A 21,214-nucleotide genomic window follows, 5' to 3' on the forward strand; every position below is an offset into this window, starting at 1 on the left:
CTCTGATTACGTGAATTATGTATTGGCTTATTTTTAAGTGAACTATTAATGTGTTAAACATTTATGTGTCTACAAAATGACTAGATGGGAAACTGAGCCCTCCTTTAAAAACAAACTCAAATGTTTCTTAAAATATTTGAGAATTGTATAGTTTCCCCTCCCTCTTTCCAAAGTGTACGTGTTGCTGCTGTGAGATTAACATCTAAATTTAGTAACACATGAGGAAGATGGTTTTTCCATGGAAAGTAGATAATGTAGTAACTTCCCTCCCTCCTCAAAAAAAAAATCATAATCTGACTTGCTATTTAGGAGTAAATCCTTTTATCAGGTAGGAGCATGGAGACACAAGCCACCTCATATAGACAGAGCTGAACCATTCTGTTGGGTAGAAACTAATACATTCAGTTGGCAATAGCATTAAAGGGTTTTCCACAGCAGAAATTCTACTTGCAGGCATGGTACCTGAGTAGGTTGCCCATACTGAGGCCCTTTTCTTGTCCTCTAATGGATGACCAGATTGCAATTAAATGCCTGTGTCAGCCTACTCAACATGGGGCTTCGGCTAAGGAGCTGTTTTATTGTGGTGTAGATGCTCAGGCTGGAGCCTAAGCTGTGAGACCTTCTCCCTTTGGGTATGAGTCAATCAACACAGGCCAGCTGCAGGTGTTTAATTGCAGTGTAGACATACCCTAAGTGTACTCCTTTCACATGGGAGGCCTATGCCTCCACTTTTCCTTGGGGTGAGATTGCACAATCCAACTACACTGATCAGGTCTCTGGGTTGCAGCCTCCTGTGTACCAACCAGGACTAATAGAGCAGGTCCAATTGGGGTTGGCTTCTGCAAGGATTTCCCTTTGCAAGTCAGACGCAACATATTTGTAGTGTTATAATTTGTTTTGAAGAAGCTGTTTCTATGATTTATTTTTCCCAATAGGTACACACAGCTCAGAGAAGTGTTTTTAAAAAAAAACACCTGCATCCATATTCACTTAACTAAGCTTAACATCTTTATCTACAGCTTAGGTGGAGTTGGCTTATTCCCCAGCCTACATGGTTTATAGAGTAGCTCAGTCAGTCTGCTTTTTCACTGATACAGCCTGGCTCACCATTCTGACCACTTTCTCCTCTTTCTTTCTGCCAGGGGCTTTTTTCAAAAAACAGTGAAGATCTGATCTCAGGCTTATCCTTGGATAGAGTAAAACATCCTAGCCTACCAACTGATGGCCCAGCCCTTGTTGTCTTAGTGCCCTTGAAGCTAGGTTCCTGATAGGTAATCAGCCACAACACTTCCTGCTTGGCCCCTTACCCACTGTTTTACAGCCTCTTGATTTAACACTGCATTTAGCAGGGCCGGCTCTGGCTTTTTTGCCACCCCAGGCAAAAAAGCCGCCGGCCGCCCCCCCTTCGCGCCCCCCCCCCCCCCCGGGGAGGGCGGCCGGAGCCCTGGGAGGGCGGCCAGAGCGCAGGGGGCAGGGCGGCGAGCCCCAGCCAGGGCGCGCCGGGGGGGGGGGTGGCGGCCAGAGCGCCGGGGGGGGGTGGCGAGCCCGGCCGTGGCCCCGCTCTCCCCGGGGGCCGGAGTGCCGCGCCGCCCCCCTCCAGGTGCCGCCCCAAGCACAAGCTTGGTGGGCTGGTGCCTGGAGCCGGCCCTGGCATTTAGGTAGGCAGTAATACACACTTGAACAGTGAACATAAAAAATACAGGCATTTCCCCTCAGAGGTGCTGTAGCAAAGTTAGTTGTATATCATTGTGGCGCTCTAATGTGTAGTAATCTTATTAATATTATATGGAGATAGGTATATCTCATAGAACTGGAAGGGACCCTGAGAGGTCATCGAGACCAGCCCGCAGCCTTCAATAGCAGGACCAAGTACTGATTTTGCCCCAGATCCCTAAATGGCCCCCTCAAGGATTGAACTCACAACCCTGGGTTTAGCAGGCCAATGCTCAAACCACTGAGCTATCCCTCTCCCCCTAAAATATTTTTCTTTTGGTTCTTGAGTCCAGCAACCCAAGAATCACCCAAAGTCCCAAAAGTCCAGCAACCCAAAAGTCTCTGTCCCTCATCAGTGCAGCCCCAGAGTTCAAAAGTTTATCTGCAGAGTTTTACACACACACACACACACACCCCCGGGTGGAAATGGGGAGGCCCGCCACAGGATGTTAAGGGGCACCTTACCTGGTCCCAAGGCCGACTGCCCCACGTCTCTGTGGGGTTCTGCTACAGACTTCACCGTGAGCCGCTCCAGCCGTCTCATGAAGTGCTCCGCTCTGCCAGCTGCTTAGCAATATAGCTTCAGGGCCCCCCACTAGTTAACACAGTGCTCAAGTGATTTCAGCTCTCAGTAATTTTAGCTCTTTAGTGATTTCAGCTCATAGCAGGGGAGCCCCAGTGCTGGTGCACCATTGGCCCAAAGTCAATTCAGCTCAGCAGCCTGTAACTAAACTTCTAAGGGTAGGTCTACACTACCCGGTAGTTCGGTGGCAAGCAAATCGAACTTCTGGGTTCGCCTTATCGCGTCTTGTCTGGACGAGATAAGTCGAACCCAGACGTGCTCGCCGTCGACTGCGGTACTCCAGCTCGGCGAGAGGAGTACTGCGAAGTCGACGGGGGAGCCTGCCTGCCGCGTCTGGACCGAGGTAAGTTCGAACTAAGGTACTTCGAACTTCAGCTACGTTATTCACGTAGCTGAAGTTGCGTACCTTAGTTCGAATTGGGGGGGTTAGTGTAGACCTGCCCTAAGAGAATCAAAATTAGGTCAGATATTCAACAGTGGAGAGAGAAGAAGAAGGTGCAATTGGTGTTTCGGGGCCCACACCACCACCAGGTACAAATACCTGTCCCCAGCCTCTCTCATTAAGAAACCTCCCTATTGTTTATAAGTGGAGATAGGACAGAACCTTGAGGGCTAGCATCAGCAGTGGATGTGAAATATAATAGTGTGTCATTTGGCAGTTATGACTGGACGTAGAAGGCACTTCTTCAGCTACTAGTTAGTTACCAAACCAACAACCCATGATCATTTGTATCAAAAACTTCTAGACAGCTGACAACCTAAAGCCAGCTTGCAATGGGTCATAATTAAAATGCAGCCTTCCTTATAAAGGAAACTTGGAACCTACTTAGGTTGCCTGTAGGGTCCAAGGCACCTGGAATTAAATTTAGGGCATTCTCAGCTTTCCTAGAAAGGTATGAAATTGAGCAGCAAGTAACACGCAGTTCAGCAACAAAAGTGGGTTTCTTGAGATTAGCCTTCCACCTGCTTACGAATGATTGGTAGTCTTCCCTCTCTAAATGTAGCATTGAGCATTCCTGTCCATAAAGTCACTACTGTAAGCAACCACCGTCTAATGCAGGCTAGAGCCATAAGTGATGGGATTCAAGGAAATCAGACTGTATCAACATCTCAGCAGAAAACAAATGTGGCCAATGGATAACAGTCTGCAGGAGAAGGCAGTTCTCATAATCATAAAGGGCTAATACTGATCTATTTATTTGCAAAGGCTATTGCAAAACTATCACAGCATGCAAATGAAGGGACTAGTAGCAGATGAAGGCTATCCACAGTAATTTGTGTTGTCCTTATTTAAAAAGGCTCAGGTGGAGCGGTTGTGGAGTAACATGTCAACCTCAGGCAGAGTCCTTGAGTATGCGTTATCTATTTTTTGTTGTAAGAGTATAGTCGTGGTGCCTTTCCTTCCCAATCTATCTCTCTGTTCATGTCTCAGTGGCCACCAGAGTCAAGCTGGGTTCAGTGAGGGGTCAGCGAGTTAAGCACAGAGGGAATTTAGGCTGAGAATTGCAATGCCTAAATTTAAGAGGCCCTGCCACCAAGTGGTAGGTGCCATACACTGCATGGAAAGAGTTAGGCACCTAGGAAGGGAATTCACAGAAGACAGCCTGCTGAGGCGGAGATTTGGCTGTGTTAGCCAGGAGGAAATGCCAAGGAAAGGGGTATGGCCTAACCCTCATCCCTCAGAGGGAAGTAGACACCTAAGCCAGGTCAGATCTGGCTCAGGAAAAAACAAAAAGGTTTTAGTACAGTTTGCCCTTGTTGGCATTAGCTGGCCAATCTGTTACAACAGCTTCAAGTCAGAATTTTAGTATACATTACCTCAGTGGGGTGTTAAATTTAAAGCTTATAGTGGCTGTAAGACTAAACCATAGAACACCCATTATGCCATTAAAGTATTTTACATATATATATATATTTCTACCTGATGTTTTAAAGCATAGCTCTTGTTTTGCAACCTAACCTTATCTCTTAATTGGAGGCAGCTATGGCGCTGATGATGTATTGAGGCAGCACTCAGTAGAGAAGCATCAGGAAGGTGGTTTGGAAGAGTGGGTGAGACAACTCCACAATGACATGTTTCCCAAAACATCTCCCAAGCCTCCACCCTAGATAAAAAATCAAGCCTCCTAACTCATATCTTGCAACCCTGGTTCTCTATTTCCCAATCTTTCAGCTGCCAAGACACTATCAGACCCCCCACCACAAAGCCCCACACTTTACCCCACTCCACTGGCACCCTTCCATGGATGTGAATTTTACACAGGCCACCTATCAGGCAGTCTCGGTAGAAGGGTGTTTATCTTGGACAGAGTGGGCTGGCATCTATAGACAACAGCAGCAAATGGATGTAAGTAGTCTAACATTCATTTATCCACTAACTCATCCCAGCCAGGGCTTTGTCAAGCCGGGCCTTTAAAACCTCTAAGGATGGAGATTCTACCACCTCTCTAGGTAACCCATTCCAGTGCTTCACCACCTTCCTAGTGAAATAGTTTTTCTTAATATCCACCCTAGACCTCCCTCACTGTAACTTGAGACCATTGCTCCTTGTTCTGTCATCTGCCACCACTGAGAACAGCCTACCACCAATCCTCTTTGGAACCCCACTTCAGGTAGTTGAAGGCTGCTATCAAATCCTCCCTCTTTCTTCTCTCCTGCAGACTAAATAAGCCCAGTTCCCTCAGCCTCTCCTCATAAGTCATGTGCCCCAGTCCCCTGGTCATTTTCATTGCCCTCCGCTGGACTCTCTCCAATTTGTCCTCATCCTTTCTGTAGTGGGGAGGGGGCCCAAAACTGGACGCAATACTCCAGATGTGGCCTCACCAGTGCCAAATAGAGGGGAATAATCACTTCCCTCGATCTGCTGGCAATGCTCCTACTAATGCAGCCTAATATGCCGTTAGCCTTCTTGGCAACAAGGCACACTATTGGCTCATATCCAGCTCCTCGTGAACTGTAATCTCTGGTCCTTTTCTGCAGAACTGCTGCTTAGCCAGTCGGTCCCCAGCCTGTAGCAGTGCATGGGATTATTCCATCCTAAGTGCAGGACTCTGCCCTTGTCCTTGTTGAACCTCATCAGATTTCTTTTGGCCCAATCCTCCAATTTGTCTAAGTCACTCTGAACCCTATCCCTACCGTCCAGTGTATCTACCTCTACCCCCACATTAGTGTCATCCATGAACTTGCTGAGGATGCAATCCATCCCATCATCCAGATCATTAATGAAGATGTTGAACAAAACCGGCCCCAGAACCGACCCTTGGGGCACTCTGCTTGATACCGGCTGCCAACTAGACATCAAGCCATTGAACACTACCCATTGAACCCGATGATTCAGCCAGCTTTCTATCCACCTTACAGTCCATTCATCCAATCCATACTTTTTTAACTTGCTGGCAAGAATACTGTGGGAGACTGTATCAAAAACTTTGCTAAAGTCAAGGTATATCACATCCGCCGCTTTCCTAATATCCACAGAGCCAGAGCAATCAGGTTGGTCAGGCATGACTTGCCCTTGATGAATCCATGTTGACTGTTCTGATCACCTTCTTCTCTTCCAAGTGCTGGGTTTAGTATAGTTTCATCAGTCCTTCATGCTCTTTTTTTTTGGTGATCAATGGCCCCAAAGTACTCTAAGGGAGATGGTTAGAGCATGGACACATTATATAAAAGAAAGAGTGATTAGCAACTTCCTTATCTCTTGCTGTATTAGTATAAAATGCAGCAGCTTCTACTGTAGACCAGGGAATAAAAGATTGAGAGTTTGTCTACACTAAAAGTGCTGCAGCTGTGCCGCTGTAGTTCTTCATTGCAGTTGCTACCTATGTGAACAGGAGGGCTTCTCCAACCAGCATACTCCAATCTTCCTAGAGGCGGTAGGACAATGGGAGAATTCTCCCATCAACCTAGTGCCGTTCTACACCAGGGGTTAAGTCGGTTTAACTGCATCGCTCAGGGGTGTGGATTTTTCACACACCTGAGCAACATAGTTTTACGGACCTAATTTCCTAGTGTAAACCAGGCCTGACTAACTGGTACATAATTTCCCCACATCAACAGATACTTCACTTTTTATAGCTGTGAAGGGCATATAACCTTTATTTTGCTCTCTCAGTACAAGCTTTAAAGACAATGAGACTCCTATTTCCTTGAACAGATTTCCCGAAGCAGACTCATTCAGTGAGATGGTGAAGGTGAAGAGGCTATAGAAGTGCCCAACTCTGCCACCTCCTGCATATCACCCATTCCTGACTTTGAATAGTCATCTAAGTGGTTATGATTTTCTATCATAACCTAAGTGGAGGTGATTTTTCTATAATTTTCCCCCACACACTCTACAAATCCCAAGATGAAACTTTATCCCTTATAACCCAGGAAACCTTTCACAAAAAATAAACCCAGAAAAGCCTAATGACAGAGAGAAAAAAAGATGCTAACATTTCTGTCTGTCCTACAGTCAAACCCAGCTTCTTTCTACCCCCAAACAAAACACAAACAAAAATACCCTATAGCCAGGGCCGCCCAGAGGATTCAGGAGGCCTGGGGTCTTCAGCGGCAGGAGGCCCCCACGCCGAATTGCTGCCGGAGACCCGGCACTTCGGCGGTGGGTCTTCATGGCACTTCGGTGGCGGGTCCTGGAGCGGAAGGACCCACCGCCGCTGAATTGCTGCCGAAGACCTGGAGCGGAAGAAGCTCCGGGGCCCCGGGCCCCGCGAAAGTTTTCCAGGGCCCCCGGAGCGAGTGAAGTACCCTGCTCCAGGGGCTCTGAAAAACTCTCGTGGGGGCCCTGCGGGGTCCGGGCCACTTGCCCCCCCCCCCCCCCCCCCGGGCGGCCCTGCCTATAGCAGTGGTTCTCAACCAGGGGTATGCAGAGATCTTCCACGGAGTACATTAACTCATCTAGATATTTGCCTAGTTTTACAACAGGCTACATTAAAAAGCACTAGTGAAGTCAGTACAAACTAAAATTTCATACAGACAATGATTTGTTCATACTGCTCTATATAGTATACACTGAAATGTAAGTACAATATTTATATTTCAATTGATTTATTTTATAATTATATGGTAAAAATGAGAAAGTTAGCAATTTTTCAATAATAGTGAGCTGTGAAACTTTTGTATTTTTATGTCTGATTTTGTAAGCAAGTAGTTTTTAAGTGAGGTGAAACTTGGGGGTACACAAGACAAATCAGACTCCTGAAGAGGGTACAATAGTCTGGAACTGTTGAGAGCCACTTCCCTATATCATCACCCTTAAGTCCTGAACCAAAACAATGATACATTTTCTGGGAGCCTAATTTTATTAAAGGCACATCACAGTGCTGTTACAGATTTGCATCTGGGGACTTTGATGAAGTTATTTTTGCCAAGTGAAACTCTCAGCTTCCAGACACCTCCACCAATCTCAGTCACAAAATTACTTCCTAAACAGGGTATCAGCCATGAGTAGCGACTCTCCTTGATGTGGTCAGAGTTACAGATGGAGGAGGTGCCACAATGGGGCACAGCGAAACTATAGGCTCCTTTGTTCCTGAATCTTAGCAGGCTCTAGATGGAAGCGATCCCACAAGGTTGCCAATAGGGCTACAGATGGGAGAGGCAGCACAGCAGTGGTTGCAGGAAGAAAAAGTATAAATAAGTTTGCCCCTTTACAGATGTTTACATTTCCACAGCTGTCTGGAAAGGGAAGTTGCCTTCACACAGGAAGATGAGCGTAGGGGCTGGTCCACACTAACCCCCCACTTCGAACTAAGATATGCAACTTCAACTACGTTATTCACGTAGCTGAAGTCGAAGTATCTTAGTTGGAACTTACCGCGGGTCCACACGGGGCAGGCAGGCTCCCCCGTCGACTCCGCGTACTCCTCTCACGGAGCAGGAGTACCGGCATCGACGGCGAGCACTTCTGGGATCGATCCCAGAAGATCGATTGCTCACCGCCGGACCCGGAGGTAAGTATAGACGTACTCTGAGAGTCAGAACACTGTTTCATAGAGTATTGTGGCTTAGTTACAGGATTCTGCTTCGGGTAGTATGATCAGCAGTAGAGTTGTTCAGGATGCCTTTGTCTCATTTAAGATATTCTCTTGCAGCTCCTGCACTTTCTTTGTAAATGTTTGGTTTCATAGGGGACAGTTTCACAATGCATAAAGTAGTGGGTCAACCAGGGAAGAAACTATCCAAGATCCACTTCTTTCCACTTCTTAGCCTGCTGAAGCTGGGAAGAATTTAGACACTGTCCCTGGCTTTGGACCTCTAGGCAGGCATGCTAGGTATAGACCTCATGACTGACACCCCTTCTTGGCAATGAGGACCCCCAATGGTCCAATTGCCTAGGTCTTGAAGCTTGTGCCATCTCTCCCAAGCCTCCCCAGCAGCTATTACATATTCTCCAGAATCCCACTGTAGGCATGAGCCTTCTGTTTTACAGTTCATCTGTTATGGGGTACATGATAAAGTCCAGCAAAACATACACATGGCTGTACTTTGCACAGGAGTCTAAATACCCCATTGCTCTTTGCTAAGCCTGAAAGAAAGAGAATTTTAGGCAAAATAAACATACCTACATGCATTTTCCCTGCCTTGGTTTCCTCACTACTCTGGAAAGTTCTTCAGGTGTGGGATGTAAATGTAAACAAAATGTCTCGCGGCCCACCAGCAGATTATCCTGATGGGCCACGTGCCAAAGGTTGCCGACCCCTGGGCTAGAGTTTAGGTGCTGCTTTCACTTGGAGGCTGGTAAATTGCTAACTTTGGAGTGAGGATGCAGGCTAAATCACTTGAATGCTGATAGTCCTCTAGTGGCTTCCCACTATTCCCCCATGTGCCCAGAAGTACTGACAAGTTCTCCCACAATTCACTGGTAAAAAATCATATTGCTGCTTAGTTTACCGTAGCACAAGGGAACCATGGGATACACTCCCAGAAGTCCCCCATGGGGGAGGGCAGCACCAATGAGGATGTAGTAACCCGGGTATGGCCTTGCAGTGTGGCTGGTCACACCCAAGCTAGGCTAACTCGGGTGCCAATCGAGCCACGTATGCTGTGGCTCAGTTCTTCATCTGTAAAATCTATATCAGACCCAAAAAAAAATGATGGGGGAAAGGAAGTGCTATTTAGACTGCAAGCTCTTTGGGATTTATAATGTGTTTGTACAATGTCTAGTGAAATGGAGCCTAGATCTGAGTTGGGGCCTCTAGGCACTACTGTAGTACAGCTAAATAAAACAAGGAAAGCCCAATGTGTCTTCATGAGGAATGGCTGAAAAATGCAGCATCTATGTCCAGGGTGATTGTAGGAAAAGGCTGTCATATTACATCTACTGGAGAAGGGAGAGGAAATGGAATAAACAAGAGATAATGGAGTTAAAGACAAAAGGTGAGGAATTTAATTTTTAGTTGTACATTTACAGTCAGTCATTGTGACAGAGAGCACAGTTAGAAAAAAATACATGGAAAATATTACTGACATTGTGGAACTGAGATTGTGAAACTGAAGTGGGAAGTGATCCACATAAGAACCTCTCTCAAGAAATATTCCACTTTATGGGGGATTAAAAAAAAGAGAAGCCCTGTGCTAAAGCAAATATACTATGCTGCAGAAAACCATTGTGAACTTTGCACCTTACACCGCAACTTTGAAAATCTGGGTCTCTTTGGATCACAAACACAGCATCAGAATTTGTTAACTGTCAGGAAAACTGTGCAGCTAACAAAAGATTCTGAATAGTCTTTTACGGGTTTCCACTTTCATATATATCCATGTTCAACTGCCTATAGTTTCAAAGTATCCCCCTAACAGATGCTAATTTAACTCACTAGGCAACAGACTGTGAAATCGGACATGACCGATTGATCACTCACCATTGATTCACATGGAAACTAATGGAATGTAAAGAAAACATATGAATCTCTAGCACAGTAAAGGGAGGTTATTTATTCATTTTACAAAATAAACTTTCATTTATGAATCGGATCAGCAAGGAGGCATAGCCTTTGTGGATTTGAAGAAAATAATTAGCAGGGACGTTATAAAGCATTGAAGTACATGCTGAGCCTTGGGACATGGCTTTGTTAGAAGCCACTGACTAAAATAATTGCATGATAATTCTGGCTAGGGGCACCATTCCATCACCAGCTGATCAAACTCTGCATATATAGTTTGGCTCAGTGATCCCAGCATTCACATTCACAGAACTATGAATTGTGTTCAGCGTGCCAACTGTTCCACATCTATGTTTTTGGTCTTCAAAAACAAACAAACAAACAAAAAGAATATCAATTTCAAAGGAAGCTCTCTGGGCTATAACATTCAGCAACAGTCTAGAATCCATCTGTAATGTTCTAAGCTACTAATAACCAAGAAATTTCTCATAAGGTAAGCAGCAGAAAAATATCTTAATTCATGTATGGGGAAAGTGTGGAGCAGACAGATGTGTGTATGTGCTTGAAGTGAAGACATCCAAATTAAAACATGTAGAAATAATACAGAAAAAGAATTGGTAAATTAATATTTCACTTTTTGCATAGAAATTATCCTTTGGAAAAGCTGGTAACTTAATCAGCAGTGATCTTGTAAATACTTTAGTGATAGGTTATAACAGCAGTCCATGTATCTTTAAAATATCTGTTAGAATTTAACCGGTTTGTAACTCAGCCTTTACAAATCATAGTGGATAAAACTGACACACATTCAACTGAGAAGTGATTTTTTTTTTAATTACATAAAAGAATCAAACTAAAATTTAATTAGAAAATAAATCAATAAAAAATGCCAAACTCACTTTTCCCCACAAGACAAATTGATTTTCCTCAATAATTTTTGTGCATGACTTTTAAAAGTTTAATATAAAAATAAAAATCACATTTGGACAGCCTGTAATGTCACCTGAGCCTTTTTGGTATTTCAAAAAGTGTAATTAGAAATGTCCAAGATATATAATAGCTATTGTACTTTTCATAATTTAAGAACAAAAATAAAAAAATCTCACCATTGTATCGTAAGGGGATTTTTTTCCCTTCGCACCCAGCTACTTTGACTCTGAGACTGATATTAAAGATCAGATTGTTAAAAGGCGCCCAGATAATACCACTGAAAGCAAGTGAGTTAGGGACACTGGAAAATTACTATTGCAACAATATTGCTGATCCTTTCATTTTAGGCCTTAACGCGGTTTTAGCTTTTTCTCCAGAATGACGGTTTTCATAAAAAGACTAGGTTTTCCATTGCAGGGAGAGCCTTCACCATATAAACCGCATTGTTGTTCTGCCAACCCAGCCATTCAAGTAAATAGTCTTCAAATAATATCAGCAGTAAAAGCGTGAACTATACCAGAGATTCTAGGATACAGCTATTTAAATACTGGCAAAGGCAAGCTAAGAACCAAATGCTTTGCTAGAGTCAAGGCAGTATGTTCATGCCCCTCTATGTCCTCCCCAGAATGGATGCTTTGGCCTCCCATTAGCCAAAGGACATTATTGCTATTCTTCCTCTGCTAGAAAGATGCTAGGTTTCCCCTGCCTCTTCTTTCTTGGCATTAAAAGAAGGCTTTGTCTCCCCTTTGCTGTTGCATCTACAAGCCAGCACCTCACTTAGCAGGACAGGCACCAGCGAACGAAGCAGATGCTTGCGGTCTTCGGCGGCAATTTGGCGGCGGGCCCCTCAGTCCCTCTCGGAGCGAAGGACCCACCGCTGAATTGCCGCCGAAAAAGCCTGTGCAGGCCCTATCGCTTAGGGCCTGATCCAAAGCCCACTGACTTCAACAAGCATTAGATCAGGCTCTTGCAACCCAGCAAATGTTACATAAGATTTCTTAGTTTCACTGCTGCACCTTCCATAGGGTGAATCACCTTTCCAGGGAAGCTGTGCAGTAACATAATCCGATCCATCAGCAAACACCGCTAAGGAATACACAGCCCCTTGAATGCCTTAGGAGTGGAAGCTTGTGATTAGGTGTATCACTGGATCTCCCACTTTACTGCTGGATATTTTATAATTTGATTGAATTCACTGAGGTCTAGGGGTGTTTGCTAACATGGCATTACTGTTTTTGTTGAATTCACAGACTATGAATCTCATTTGCAAGATCTGAAAAATAGGTCACGCAGTGCCCATTAAAAAAGCTTGTGATGTAACATTTTCTAGTGAAAGTTTCAGAATTTGCCAAACCTTTTCTCCCCCCAGATTTCTGTGGATTCTGAAGTTATATAGTAATATAGTTAATGTAATAGAAATCTGTTATATAACATAAGAAATACCAATACAGTATTCCACAAAGAGAGGGGAAATTCATTACTATTTTCTTCTGAAGAGTTCCAATGTCTCTGGTTTTGTGGATAACTGGAAAAATAGAATGGAGCAGAGAAGGTATCCCAGATAAATCAGGAAAGCTAAAAGAATACCAGGAATAATTAGGTTTCCTGAACAAATTCTCAGTGTCAAAAGGAAAGTTCAAGTGAGGATTCAAATGGTCAGGAAAACAAACATTCTCAGGTTCAGGACAGAATTTCTGGTCTAAATCAGAGAGCTAGAGAAAAGGACCAGAATAGCCAAGTGTCTGAATGGTTAAGGTATTCACCTGTAATGTGGGATACCGACGTTGAAGTCCCCGTTCCAATCTTGGAGGGTGAGGGTGGTTAGCCTCTCCCTCTCAACTTTTCATTCAATTTTTTTGAAATGTCTGTTTCATTCCACACTGGAATGAAAACAAATTCCAAAATCTCAAACATTTTTCCATGAAAATTAAATTCTTGTTTTCCAGTCATCCCTAACCATAAAGGATGTAGAAGGAAAAGAAAAGTCCAGAGCAGCTGGAAATGCTGAGAGAGTGTCCCAAAGAGGATAAAAAATGTGAAGATGGCAAGAAAGACTGAAAGAATGTGGCTTATTAGTATAATGCATGTTATTGAGAGTTTTCAGCCAAGACTATAAATACTGTAACAATGAAAGGTTTCAGAGTAGCAGCCGTGTTAGTCTGTATCCGCAAAAAGAAGAACAGGAGTACTTGTGGCAAGGTGCCACAAGTACTCCTGTTCTTCTTTTTACTGTAACAATGAGCCATTGTCAAAATTCTTATTTTTTGCCAGCAGGAAACCACTTCTACCATCTACTGGTTGTGTTATCTCTATGGTTAGAGACAGATACCACTCTCAAGACCTCCCCCGCTCCCCACTGCCTCCTGCTTTCTTTAAAGACCCACTTGGAGGGATAATTGGGTGTTATTTTAAATAATTAAAATGTATGATGGTTCAGGAATGATTTTAATAGCTTCACCTTTTATCTCTACATACATTACTTTGTTTGTGTTGAAGTTTTGGGAGATAAACCATTCCAACAGATCTTTTATCCATTTATTAAAAGGTTAAGCAAGCAGTTAGAAAACAAATGTGAGTTTAAGCAAAATGTCACTAGCTAATTTAAGTTTACAATAAAAATGCAATCATCGAATCAATATTATAATTAAAGTATAAGCAATACATTGATGGTTTAATTTATCTGGCTTGCCAATTACTACAATAAGTAACTACATTGAATGATTATAAACAAATTAAGGAAAACAATTCTCCTAGTATGTCACAGGAAGGTTAAGGGGATAAACTGTTCCCTTTGATTTCAGCAATTTTGCTAGGCCTCTGTTAAAAGCAAGAGCTAGTTCTTGCCTTGGTTTTAAGGAAGTACAGCTCTTAGAATGATTTCCTAGTAACTTCCTCTTTTGGCTTTCTCTTGTTGAGTTTTACTGTTCACAGAAACTACATCAAACTGTGGTTTATTTAATCTGTTTCTCCACCCCGCTTGAACACAATGCCCACATCTTTCTGGCAGTCTGGCACAAATACAAATTTATTTCTAGAATCCCATACTCTGCATCTTTAGAACGACACTCATTTAACCCAGAGATCGCTTGCTGTTTAGGTAACAGACTAAGGGGTTTAGTGTCTACTTTGGGGAACAGTTAGTGACAAACAAAGAGAAAGACACACACACTTGTACTAATGGGACTTGGAACTATTCTAGTGTTCTTGAATTGCTCTGCAGAGGATTTTCACACGTTCTTAAAGTCTTCAGTTCACATGACTGGTATTAGTTTGGAACTAAGTTGATATTTACTGGTATCATTAGGATGAAATGAAGATTTTTTGCATGTGGGCGAGGGAGAATTTGGTCTCTCCTCTCTCTCAGTTGTAGACTTCAGGCTTGGCTTAGCAGAAGGTCAGACAGAGTCTTTCACCTCTTATTCTTTGGATGGCAAGTCCAGGGAAGAAAACTGAATATACCACTCTGGGTGTCCTTGTTGATGCAAGAGATCGCCTCCCTCCCTTTCTGTCTACATAGTTTAGTCTTTTATAGTGATCAATGTCCTTACTCCGCCTCAGGGGGTATGTCAATATCTTCACAGGCCAGTTAGATGTTAAAGGCTGGTAGTTGTAATTTGATGTGAGCCAATGACCTGGCATCTTGATCTTGAAGTCACATCAAAGATTCTAAGTTAGAGTGTGAATGTCTTTAACAATAACCACAAATGGATGTCTCTTGAAAACAGGATACAAGAAAGTACCATGTGTTAAGGAAATGATAGACTTTCACTTAGGCCCAAGACATCATTGTCTTCATTGTTTAAATATAATTAATAACTTGTCAGTGTTTACTTACCCACACATTCCCACACATCCTTATGACAGAGAGTTAAGACACTGGGAAAAGAACTCTAAGAGGTGGGACAAAGTCTATGGAAAGTGGATGACCTTATTCTAATAACCTTTTGCCTACAAACCAGAAAGCTGCTTCAAACATCTCCTAGTAATCGAACTTTCATTAAACATTTGGCCAACTAAAGTTACTCAAGCCTAAATCGAAATATGGCTTAGGTTCCCTACACAGCTAAACCCACTTGTTTTTCCTCCTCCAAAGGTTGAGATGTTCTCTACTCCTAGGATGCTCTATCAGAACTTGGCAGTGAAAAACAATTTATAACTTCATTTAAACACTGTTTGTATGAGAAGAAACGAAACACATAAAGGAAGAACATTCGAACATAATCTCAAAGTCTCAGGCTAGTAAAAGCCACACTTGTACATCTTCCACTTTGCCTACACTAAGGAATTTTAGCAAAAAATTCCCACCAATGCTAGGACTAGTTCAGCTGAACTGGTGTAAGCACAAGTGAGAGCCCTAGTGTAGATGAGGTTCCAGTGGCTTCCAGTATTTTACCATGTTAGTGAAATATAAGGGAAGTGATACTGAATATAACATCCATGTTCACATTAATTTTTTTTTTAAATATCAATTTGGGAACTTATATGAAGTTCCCACAGAATCTCCATAACCGGCTGCACTGAGGTGCCTCGAAACCAAGGGCTCTTGTTGCAGAATTTAGGTCCCATTTGGTGAAGAGCACAAGGGCCTTTGGACTTCAGCTAATTAAATGGATTCTCCCACACTCACTGTTAAAAATCTTTATATCACTCAGTTGTGTTCCTCATTCTATCTGTAAAGATACTCATAAATCCTAAAATTAGTGATCAAGCCAAAACCCCATTGACTTCTGTAAGACTTTGCCCTAATAAAATCTAAGCCTCCCTCCCCCTCACCCCCGCAAATTCTTTGCATGTGAGTATTCCTGTTGAATTGAATGAGACTACCCAGAGGTGTAAAGTTAGAAATGTGCTCAGAATGAATGAATATGAAAACTTCACATTTGTGCCCATAGATGGTAGGAAGCCATGGGATGAAAGGGTCTATTACGGATGTAAGGTACTAGCAATAAAAGTCTCATGTCAGGCCTACTTTTCAAAGTACCGTCAATGAGCTTAGTTTGCCTGCCTGAGTTATCGCCACACTGCCGTAGCGGTCTCATATTCAAAGCCAAAGCCGGCGCCACTGCCACAGAAATTGAGTGGGTGAAGCTGCTGCCAGCTATAGCACGATTATATGAACAATGATAATGAAAAAGAAAATCAGCTGCTTCAGTAATAGTAAGGATGTGATGTAAACCAATAAGTGAGGAAACAGCTTCAAAAGTTTATTGCTGAAAACAACCTCTAAGGGCTTAGTACAATCTTGCTTTTGCATCTTTCACCCCCCTCCTTAATATGATGTTAATTTTGTGTGTGTATTAATGAGCCATTGATTGGAAAACTCATGAACTTCTAAAATCTCTTCCCGTATGGGTGTATCATAAAGAAATATGAACAAACATTATTGAACACAGCTGAAAATCTCCGGTTCCTATAGAAATGCAGCTTAATGTGGGATGCTTTAATGACATGGGATTTTTCATTTCAGACATGAGCCTCTGATGATGGGGGATTGGAACTTGCTAGGCAGCATCCTCGAGGAAGTGCACATCCACTCCACCATCGTGGGAAAAATCTGGCTCACTATCCTTTTCATCTTCCGGATGCTGGTGCTGGGAGTGGCTGCTGAAGATGTTTGGGATGACGAGCAGTCTGAATTCATTTGTAACACTGAGCAACCTGGCTGCAGCAATGTCTGTTATGACAAAGCCTTCCCCATCTCTCTGATCAGATACTGGGTGCTTCAGATCATCTTTGTCTCTTCCCCATCCCTAGTGTACATGGGACATGCACTTTATAGACTTAGGGCCCTTGAGAAAGAGAGGCAGAAGAAGAAAACCCATCTGAGAGCCCAGCTGGAAGAGCTGGAGCCGGTCCCGGAGGAGCACAAGAGAATGGAGAGGGAGCTGAGGAAGTTAGAAGAACAGAAGAAAGTGAACAAAGCGCCCTTGAGAGGGTCCCTATTGCGCACCTACGTCCTGCATATCTTGACCCGCTCAGCGGTGGAAGTGGGCTTTATGATAGGTCAGTATCTTTTATATGGGCTTCAAATGTATCCCCTCTACAAATGCACTCGTCCTCCGTGCCCTAACACGGTGGATTGTTTTGTGTCTAGACCCACAGAGAAGACCATCTTTATGATTTTCATGCATAGCATCGCAGCCGTCTCCCTGTTCCTGAACATCCTGGAGATTATCCACCTGGGGATAAAGAAGATAAAGAAGACCCTGCATGGGAGGCAGAGAAGAGAGGCAGCGATGGCAGAGGAGACAAGCATTTGCACCTTGAAGAAGAACTCAGTGGTGCAGCAAGTTTGCATCATGAGCAATTCCTCCCCCCAGAGCAGCTATAAACTGTTGCCAAACCAGCAGGGTGGGCTGCCTGTTTACCTGCCCCCAGTACAGGGATACAAAGTGCTTCAGGCACCTGCTGATCACTGCCAGAGGCCAGGAGGGATGGGTGCTGAGCAGCGCCGGTGCAGCACAGACAGGCCTAGAAGCGAGCAGCACCATGGACAGGTCCCTCGTCTCTACAAGCACCCGGAGCACCCCCGGGAAAGGGAGCAGCACTACAGACAGCTCCCCAACCAGCACCTAGGACAGCCATCCCGACACCCTTCCTCCAGCAGCGAGGAGACCCACAAGCAGCCCCAGCAGGGCATCGAGAGCTGCCCAGGGAGCGAACAGCACATCCCGGAGCCACCCAGGAATGCTGTGCAGCCGGCCAAGACCCCCACTAGTGCCGGTCCGCTGGAGATTCCCCAAGCCCTCCGCAATGTACTCCGCAAACACAGCCGGGTGGGCAGCTGCAAAGACTACGGGGACGATCGCGGTGACTCTCCAGACAGCGGGCACTATCAGGGCAATCGCAAGGCCAGCTTCCTGTCCAGGGTGCTGTCTGAGAACCAGCTGGCCAGTGACTCGGAGAGCTCCGACTCCAGGAACGGCTCCAGCTCTGAAGCCAAATGCAGAGAGGAGAGCAGCCCACCCATCACCCCACCACCCCCTTCTGCAATGGGACGCAGAATGTCCATGGTAAGTAACGCCAAGTGTCCTGCTCTCTAGTGTGAGTTACTGCTCTTTGGAAGGTGTCTGAGCCTTAGACAGGCCTCAGGATGGCCAGGCTGTGGCTGGGGAGTTGTTTGGATACAGTGACAAACGACATACCTGGCCTCATGCTAGTAGAGGGCCAGAGCCATCAATGGATAAATGGCAAAGGGATTGAAAAGAAAAACACGCCATTATTTCCTATACATGCCTCACAATCCCTGGAGGTTTCAAATCAAACTATCTCTCTGCTTAATTGGGATTGTCTTTTGCCTCTAAAGTGAATATTATCAGTAACAGATCATTCATCATTTTATTGGCTTTGGTCACTGAGGTTTCTTATATATTTAAACTATATAAATATATCCCCCAATTGATCTTTAAAGGATTTTACCATATCCTAGTAGAGGTTCATTCCAGTACAAGAAATTAAATTAAAATCCTGTCCCCACTGAAATCAATGAGAAAATTCCCCTCAGCTTGAGGGGGCAGGATTTCTCTTGGACTGTATCTTTGGGTTAAACTATTGCCTAAATTAGATTGTTATGTCTTTATAAAAAAATGTAAAATTTCTACTAGATTAGGGTTTTTTTTTGCCATAAAACACTGAATAATACAGCAAGTGGGTAATTTCATATTTAGCAACTGTTCATATTCCAAAACCACACAAGCTGTCTGAAAATAGCTTGTTTACTTTCGATTTTAATAAACAATTGTAATTTGGATCCAGATGCCAACAAAGTTGCATTTTAAAATAATTTAAGCTCAGCGGTTGCAAACCCTTAGTGAGGCTCACTGGCATGGGGGGGGGGGCGCACAGATTTCAATGAGAATACTCCAGTAAGAATGGATTTGCAGACCTTCAGATACTATCTTATACATTCTGAGGCAAAAATGATTTTAAAAGAAAACAAGCTTAATTTCAAAACACTGTGGGCCCTCTAACATGTCATTCCATTCCCCCCTATTCTTTAATAACTACCCTTTTTACACGTCTGAACCTCTGCCAAACAAGCAGAAAGTATATTTGTACATTATTCAGCACATTACCATTTATATCCGCCAGTTTCAATTGTGCCAGAGTTTCTATAACCCATATAGACAATCAGCAAATACCATACAGAAGAAAATATTCATTCTCTTAAATACAGTATCATCATTTTCCCTTTGTTGTTTCCAAGATTGCCTGGAGAGAGGGCTCAGAGTCCATCTTGCTGGTTTTCTATGAGGCTAAGGTCTCTTTTCTCCTCAGCAACACAGACTATCACAAGCAAATCATACCTGTCCTCTGCTCCCTACAGTGACTTGCCATAGAATTTTGAATCAAGTTCAAGGTCTGGGTCCTTATCTTCAAGGAGCTCTATGGCCTGGGCCCAGAATATCTGAAAAACTGCGTACTGCTCCAGGATGAAGACATTGGATAACAACTATGATGCTCTGGCACAGTGGGACTTTCTATGATAAGGGTAAAGCTCATCCGTGCAGGAGTCAGAGCTTTTTCCTATCTGTCTGTGGAATGAACTCCCTCAGGAACTAATGACAAACCTCCCATTACAAGTACAAAGTGCATTTTCTTTGACCTTGCTATATAAATACATAACAACAGGCATATTTCTAAAAAACAAACCAAAACCCCTACCAAAACAAGACACTCCACTGCACGTGTTTTTCCCATGGAAAGAGGATGAAAGAACAAACAATACATGACAGATGTTAGTCATGCTGCTTAATGCACTACTGGTAGGCATTCAGATACTATGATGATAAGTGCAGCATAAGGACTGGAATATAATAGAATGGGATTATTTAAAAGATAATCAGTAAAACCAGAACAAACATGACAGAACTTAAGCAGCATCTTAATGAAAATTAATGAAAGTCTTGCCGGCCATTCTTAAATACTGGACATAACAGTATATGCTATTTTGCCTTTTGGGCCAGGTCTTCTAAAGAAATATATTCAACTTGCAAAACTAAACAATTTTAATGTTCTTGAAAGCAGCACACCCTGTTCAGCATGCCAGTGTTTGTGGTAAACACCCTTCATGGATCACTGTCTGTGTGAATGTCACCAGCATTTTGAAATTTGTATACACACATCAGCTAATCTATCACTTCCTGCCCACAATGTATCCATGGGATCCCAAGGCAGACATGCTGTTACATACAATTTGATCACTATTGCAGCAAATGCAATTTGGTACAAATATTGCTAAGAGACTTGATGAAGATCAAAATCTTCCAATGCACCATAAATAAATAAATAATATTGCCCTAGGAAATAAAAAAAACTATACCATAATGTGTCTAATGCCTCCCTATCCCTATGGTTTCTATACATTATGGCTGGAATTGTCAAAAGTACTTAGCATTTGCCAAACTTTGTTCCCATTTACATCAATGGGAGTTTTACCATACAATAAGGTTTAGTTTTTAAAAAATGATATTATTTACCTACTTCCCCAACAGGAGCACTGGGAAGATTAATTATTTGATCTTAATATAAGACAACAAAAATGAAAACATTTTAAAAATTTAAACTGAAGTACAAGAAAGACTATTTCTACTTCTGTTTAATAATGACTTCAAATAATAATCCAGACAAAGAATTGCCCCCCTGAAACCTGATAAACCTACACAGCACAAGACCTAAATACATTTTCAAACAACAATTTAAACAGCCAGAAATATACTACTCCACTCTGCACTGCCATTGGTCAAAAAAATTCCTAATTTGGGCAACCAATGGAGGGAAAACACCCTCAGACAAAGGGGTTGATATGATCTCTTCTGTCTTTTATGATTACTTCCCCAAACTACCACTACCACCTCTATCTTGGCTGGAATAGCTCTCAGATAGATATTTTTTGTTTCATCTATGCCCTAATCTCTACCAGATTTTGATTAAGGCACTCAGCAACATCACCTCAATTGGATGAGATACAGCCAGGCTGGTTATCATCTGCATCTGAAAACATCACAATCTTTGCCCTGTTAATCCTTCCAGGAGCCCCTCATTATAGCTAGAACCCTGCTGCACCCCATAGTTGAGATTCCTAGGAGAAGCAAAACAATTG

At 43.2% G+C, this 21,214-nt stretch overlaps 1 protein-coding gene across 1 annotated transcript; it reads left to right on the forward strand.

The window, feature by feature from the left end:
- Positions 1 to 16,590: 16,590 nt before the first annotated feature.
- Positions 16,591 to 18,155, forward strand: GJA10 (gap junction protein alpha 10). Its single transcript, XM_065589964.1, has one exon. The coding sequence runs from the start codon at positions 16,596 to 16,598 to the stop codon at positions 18,153 to 18,155; it is 1,560 nt and encodes a 519-aa protein (XP_065446036.1). The 5' UTR covers positions 16,591 to 16,595.
- The last annotated feature ends 3,059 nt before the right edge of the window (positions 18,156 to 21,214 follow it).

The sequence above is a fragment of the Chrysemys picta genome, chromosome 3 (genome assembly GCF_011386835.1).
Source record: "Chrysemys picta bellii isolate R12L10 chromosome 3, ASM1138683v2, whole genome shotgun sequence".
In the NCBI taxonomy this organism is placed as follows: domain Eukaryota; kingdom Metazoa; phylum Chordata; order Testudines; family Emydidae; genus Chrysemys; species Chrysemys picta.

Excerpts from the sequence above, each read along its gene's own strand:
- GJA10 (XM_065589964.1), top strand. The coding sequence starts at position 16,596 with ATGGGGGATTGGAACTTGCTAGGCAGCATCCTCGAGGAAGTGCACATC.